This window comes from Artibeus jamaicensis, unplaced genomic scaffold, assembly GCF_021234435.1.
Source record: "Artibeus jamaicensis isolate MK-2021 breed Jamaican fruit bat unplaced genomic scaffold, CSHL_Jam_final contig_415, whole genome shotgun sequence".
NCBI classification, from domain to species: Eukaryota; Metazoa; Chordata; class Mammalia; order Chiroptera; family Phyllostomidae; genus Artibeus; species Artibeus jamaicensis.
Window position 1 is genome coordinate 24,598,807 of NW_026521823.1, and position 6,614 is coordinate 24,605,420.

The 6,614-nt window shown below is 50.1% G+C and overlaps 1 protein-coding gene across 1 annotated transcript; it reads right to left on the reverse strand.

Moving 5' to 3' along the window:
- Positions 1–650: 650 nt before the first annotated feature.
- Positions 651–5,771, reverse strand: SPRY2 (sprouty RTK signaling antagonist 2). Its single transcript, XM_037145174.2, has 2 exons — positions 5,303–5,771; positions 651–2,438 (listed from the first exon to the last, which is right to left on the reverse strand). Exon 2 carries the CDS (start codon positions 2,385–2,387, stop codon positions 1,440–1,442), a length of 948 nt encoding a protein of 315 aa, XP_037001069.2. The 5' UTR covers positions 2,388–2,438; positions 5,303–5,771; the 3' UTR covers positions 651–1,439.
- Between the last annotated feature and the right edge of the window lie 843 nt (positions 5,772–6,614).

Below are 6,614 nucleotides of genomic sequence, written 5' to 3' on the forward strand. Positions count from 1 at the left end.
GTCAATATATACAGGATGACACTCCCTAATACCCTGGACCCGAATCAAAAACACGCTCTATTTTCTGACTTTCCTAACATAAGGAATTCGGTATCATGGTGATAAAACAAATCTTGAGTCAAACCAGACGGACTGGAAAAAGCATAGCCATGATCAGCCAAGTGAAGAAAACATATCTGCTTCCTTTATAAGCACTTCTCTGTGCACACGGCCTGCCTGACACACAGGAGAGTCAATAAACATAGGTGGAACAGAATTCATTTCCCTGGTCTTCAATTAGCTTCATGGCACTCATTCTTAATACTGGATGTAAATAAAGCCCAATCATGAATCTTTTAGGAAAGTCTCCTTAATGAAGAGTAACAAACAAATAAACTTGCAAAACAAAGGCAAGCCAGCAAGTCTATAAAAGCAGATGGAAGAGTAAGAGCAATGATATAACCAAAATAAGTTCTCATAATTAATACAGATAAGTGTACCCAATGCTCAGGTACTTCTGATTGCTAGAATTATCTCCAAAAAATCACCAAGTCTCCATAGTACTTTAAAGCAGCAACCGTAAGATAAAAATAATCTTGTAGTTAAGTGAAACTATAGACGTGGTTTCTTTCACTTCAAAAAAAGAAAGGTGAAATAAGACAAAACGGCTGTTTAATTTCAAACGTTAATATATTTTCTATTTTATATTGAACATTTGCATCTGTAACCCCTCATTTGCAGCAACTATGACATCCTCATAAAAGGGGTGAAATTTGTAAGATGCCTCTTAAAATAAATATTCTTTTTTTATAAAATAATAAAACTTCAAATAAATATTCTTTACACTAAACAATATGTTGAAAAAATTAGAAAATAAAGGCTGAATTTTACTGTAACTGTACAATATACATGAAGTCCAAAGGGATAGAGTCTTACAATAAAGGCTTTCTGTAAGGCAAAATACAATCTAAAAACATACTGATTGATTCACATTCTTCCGAATGTACAACATATTAGTATAATATTTTGTGACTGTGCCATAGAGCACGGCACAATTTGTTTTTCACAGTTGCAAATATTATTGTATATACAAAAATATAGCACATTATCTCTGGAGAAAACAACTGGGGTGGGGGGAGAAGTCGTTTGCTAATTTACAAATTTTGCGAGGACTATTCACAAACAAAAATTTTGCTTAGGAGTGTCTGTTGCTTTAGCTTGTGCAACACCTAAGTCTCCAGGTTCCGTACCCCACACCTTGAGCTCCATGAACTGAGTTCTAACAAGCGTTATCAGTTAAAATGGCACATGGACAAAAGCATTTCACTGCAAACCGCAAAGAATATCTCAACCTTCTAGTAACAGTGCCAAGATTATAACTGTTTAGTTGGTTGCATACGTGTTAAAAAGAAAGAAAAAAGGAACAATCCTTATTACTGTAACATTCCTGATTAACAATGCTATGTTGGTTTTTCAAAGTTCCTGGGTGGGACAGCGGGAACTTTGCAGCAAACTGTGTTGGAGTTTTTACACCGGCATCCAGGCCTATTAACCCGGTCGTAACACCCCTGGCACAACTTAAGGCAACCCGTGGCTGGAAGGTAACACCATAAACAAGGCAAAAAGAGGGACATGACACCCATGGCCGACCAACGAGTGCACCAGTGGGACTGGCTGCAAGAACACGGGTTGTCGGCACAGTTGTCCTCGTCATCATTAGAACAGTGATAGAAGAGACCTTTCACACAGCACACGCAAGTCCCATAGTCAATCACGTTCTGGGCCGAGCAAAGGCACTGCTTGTCGCAGATCCAGTCTGACGGCAGAGGCCTCGGGTAGGTGCACTCCTTGCACTTGCACTTGCCGCAGTCCTCACACCTGTAGGCATGCAGGCCCAAATCTTCCTTGCTCAGCGGCTTAAGCTCACCTGGCTTGAGCTCAGATTTGGGCTGCACCCGGATTATCCCATCAGCAACTGTCCCCGACGAGAAGGATGGTCCCAACAGTCTGTGTTCAGATGAACTGCTGCTGCTACTTGTCCTCATACTGCTCCGGGACCCTGAGCTGACCGTGCTGATGGACCTGGACAGAGAAGCTCGTGCAGAAGAATGGACCTGCGGGTGCTGGAGCCTGGGGGGCTGGCGGTGCTCGGGCAGACCATGGAGTCTCTCATGTTTGTGCTGAGTGGAGGGGCGGGGGGCAGGCTTGAGGCCAGGTCTCGGGAGCACGGTAGGCCCCTCCGTGTACTCATTGGTGTTCCGTATAGCTCTGATCTGATCCAGAGACAGCACGTGTACCTGCTGGGTGAGGGCTTCTCTAGGGTCGGGCTCCCCACGCTGTCTGCTACTGTCACGGGGTGCCTGCAGCAAGGGCTGTGACCCACTGCCACTCTGAGCTCTGGCCTCCATCGGGTCTTGGAAGTGTGGTCACTCCAGCAGGCTTAGAACACATCTGAATTCCTGCGGAAATGAAGAGGAAAGAGTAGGTTTACACTTCAGGATACTTCCCACTCTCCACCCACCTGAGTTAACTCCTCACTTTCCACTTTGCCTAGAGAAATAGGATTTGTATGCAAATGGCTGTGGAGGGTTAATAGAGTAGCCACACCATATCAATACCTGCATCAAGGCGTACAATTTTGGCTGATTATTTACAATTCTTTAATCCTGTGATGTGTAGTAACACAAAGCTGATCTTCGTTTCAATCACTTAGGTAACAATTCCTCATTCAAATAAACTTTGCAAGGTTCGGGTTCAATGTAAAAATTGCAAGCAAGGAATGCAAAAACATAACCATTGCAACTCACATTTTCAAAAGTTGAACATCTTTTCCAGATTCAAAAAGGTTTAATATTATTGTGGCTATTTGTCTTTAGTGCCAATAAATCAGCCTATAGATTTTTACTTTAAGTCTGTTTTTACATCCAATAACAAACCACGGTTTTCGCCAGCATCCTGTAACTTTATAAAATCCCACATGATGACTATGGCACGCAAAAAGCAGATATATCCCCCCAACTCCCCAAAGTAATAACTGTAAATTTTACAACAGTCATGCACTAGCATTAACTACCTAGTAGGCACAAAGTTTTAGAATTAAAAACAAATCGATTCAAACCCTGTTAGGTGCCAAGAACACATTCAAGCGAATTCACACAACAAGCAACAAGACAGGAACTTATCTGCAGCTTCTCAACTTGAGAAGCCAGATATTTTACAGCCTAATTGTCCAGGAGAACTTAAATTATGTCATAGCCTTAAAATAAAAGTTTCGCCCCTTTCTAAGCTGAGAACATAAACTGGTTGGTGTTAACAGCAAGTATTTTAGAAATTCAAGTGTCACATCTCAAATCTATCATTCTGACAAAGAATCACTTTAATTTCAGTCTCTCTATAATTATAATTCTTCAAAACTCTCACCCCTTTACCAGTAAGTCTGCAATGAAGAAAAACGGGCAAAAGTGGTACTTTATCCAACCTCAGATTTTTAGGAGAGAGACACAGGCAGGTGACACACGCTTCCCAATGCCGCACAAGGCAGAGCTGGAAACCAGCTCTCACTTCCAACAGAAAAGCAGAGAAGACAACGTGGCTCTTGCTTTCACTCTATCGGATTCATCCGCAGCCCAACCCAGTCCCCAGCAGGTGGGACACAGTCGAAGCCCCGAGGGACTCTCCTCCCGGCGGGCTGACTCAGCCCAGGGGCCCGGCTGCCCCCACTACCCCGCACAATCTCCAGAGGCAGAGAAGGCGGGGGGGGGGGGGGGGGGGGGGCGGGCGGTGCGGGCGCCTCGGTAGAGGACGTGCTGTGAAACGCTGGAGCACACTTCCCCCTCCCCTCCCTTTCCAGCTAAAGTCTCCCCCACCCCAGAGAACTGCCTCCAGCTCCAACAGGGAGCCACTCCACCGCCAAGCAGAGGTCACGTAGCCCACAGCAGGGCGTTCCCGCAAAGGCCCTCGAACTTCGGGCACAGGTTTCCAGCCCCGACGCCTGGAGGACGAAAGCCTTGCCTTATACACACAGCCGGGGCACGGAGGTCTAACCCACGCACCCTGGGCGACTCCACCGTGTACTGACCAAAGAGCACTGCCAACCATTTGCACACGCCAAGACATTAACAATATAGGCATAGACACATACGTATTCCTTAAAGTTAAAAAAGGAGAGGTCGCTGTTTAAAGAAACGACCTTTTCCGGGGCCCCACTGCACACGTCGGGCGCACAGGACGCCCCACATCCCGGGACTGGAGACTTTCCGTGTAGATTTACTTGTAGTGGAAAGAAGCCTCTTCGGGGGAAGGGAGATTTTTTAAACATGTTATTTCTGCTGACCCCTGGCCTCCTTCGCAACCCCCCACTCCCTCCTCCTCTGAAACCCCCATTAAGAAGTGTGTGATCAGACTAAGGATTAGGGCGAAAGGACTTCCAACACAAGGGTGGGGCAAACCAACACAGAAACTGCTTTGTAAAAACGCACAAGACTGCGAATTAAAAAAAACAACAATAACAAAAAAGTAGATCAGCCAAATAAAGGAAATAAAAAAAAAAAACCACGACCCTCTTTTGCCACCTATTTTCAGGTAATGGAAACCAATCGCAACCGCTTGATGACTTTCTTCCTGTGTTGGATCAGCCCAATCTTCCAAAAATAAAATAAAGCGTGACCCAGGCTGACCACGGAGAACGGAAAAATGAGAAAGCTGCACTTCTGAACCGCAAGAGACCCGGTGCCAGGCAGCGCGACGCTCCCACCCGCACCCGGTTCTCGGTCCACACGGAACGGAGGCGGGGGGCTCCCTCCACTCGCCCCCTGCCCTTTTTTCACTCGCGGGGTCTCGCTGCCCCCGTGAGGCGAGCGACTCGCGCGCCACCGGTCCCACCGGCACCCCTGCTTGGGGACAGCCTCTCCCAGGACTCGCCTTCCCGGGAGGGGAACAGGTTAGAAATGCGGGAGCCTGCAAAGGAGACCAGGGAACCACAAAGTGTTTTCTCCCGCTCTCAGCTCCAAACTCCGGACCAACACGGGTCTGGGAGTCGACTCCGTGCGAGCCGTCCGCCACCCAACCCCCCCGAGCGCGGGCGCGTGGGACCGTAGGGTCGAGGACACTTCACCAGGCGCGCACTGCAGCTCCAGCCCAGGCAGGCCGAGCCTTGGCAAGGCAGACCCGTGGGCAACTCTCTGGATTCCCGCGGGGAACCTGGGAGTTAGAGAATAGAAGGCCCGAGGAGGGAGACCCCACTTTCGGTCCGGCTGCACCTACTCCATGTTGCCCACAACCGCCGGCCACGGCGCCAGGAGGGGAAGAGCAGAACGCGCCTCACCGTGATCGCGGCTTTGCACCAACCCCTCTCCGTTGGAGTCTCTTCTTCCTGCGTTGTGCAAATAATTCCAGCCCCGATGCAAACTTTTCCCCCCTTCTTTCCAAACTCTGCTTAAGTCCAACTTCCGAGTAATCGGCAGAAGTTAACAAGGAGAGGAAAATCCGGAGCCAGGTCCCTAGCCGATGAACACCCCGGGGTTCGGGGCTGTAGTCGACCCCCCTTTCCAGAAGCGCACGCGGAGTATTTCCTCTTTTTTCTCAATGAACTGGAGGCCGAAGCGCCAACGGCGAGTCTCTTTTCCTGGCAGATTAGCGAATAAGAAAAAAAAAAAACGGCCTTACTGAGAAACTAAACCCAGATGGCCAAATCGTGAGACTGCCACTGCATCGGAGCGGAGGCGGCGCGGGGCCGCGGGCCGGGCGGGCGCGGGGGCCTGGGCGCTGCGCGCTCCGCCGGCCCCTCTCCTCCGCTCGCGCTACTGCGCGCAGCTCTGGGTAGTGCAGACTGGGCGTTGTGGAGGCGCGGCGACGAGGCCGAGGCGGGGGCGGTGGGTGCGGAGGAGGAGGAGGAGGTGGAGGAGGAGGAGGGTCTGGGGCCCGGGCGGGGGGGCTGGTGGTTGGCCTGCGCCCTCGCCTTTCCGGAGGAGGCAGGGAGCTCTGCGGCGGCCGCGGCAGCAGTAAGTGGCGTCATGTGGATCCGAGGCGGAACAGAGCAGTTGTTGTCCCAGAGGATATATCGCATCCGGTCCCAGCTCATTGGCTCCGCGGGGCTACATTCACTCACACTCCAGCGCCCGCCAGCGCTCCGAGCCGCAGGAGGCATTCAAAAGGGCAACCGCGCCGCCCTGCGCGTCCCCAGGCTGGTCCTGCCGCCCGGGCGCCGTCACACGGGGACCCCGCGGGGTCCGGCTGGGCTCGGCGGGGTCAGTTTATCTAGTTTCAAGGAAACACTGACCTTAAGATTTCCCCAGAGGCCATGAGGACGCGCCATAGACTCAGGCTGATTTATGGAACTTTCTCCCCGCCACTAGGAAAAGGGAATGAACATTTAAAACTAATCCGGTCCATGCAATGTTAGCATTTAAAACAAGTTGCAGGTTTTAAGACTTTATTAGGAATCCATTTCAAGCCCACATCTCCCCTTTTCTGATACCCCTCGAGGGGGCGACGGGGAGAGAGAAGGGGGAGGGGAAGGGGAGCGGGAAGTGAGGTGGGAGGGCTATTGGTTTATTCTTTGTCTACTGGATTAACCCGATTATACACCAGGCACCAGCACAAACCGCCTCCCCCACCTCCGAGCTGTGCACTAGAGG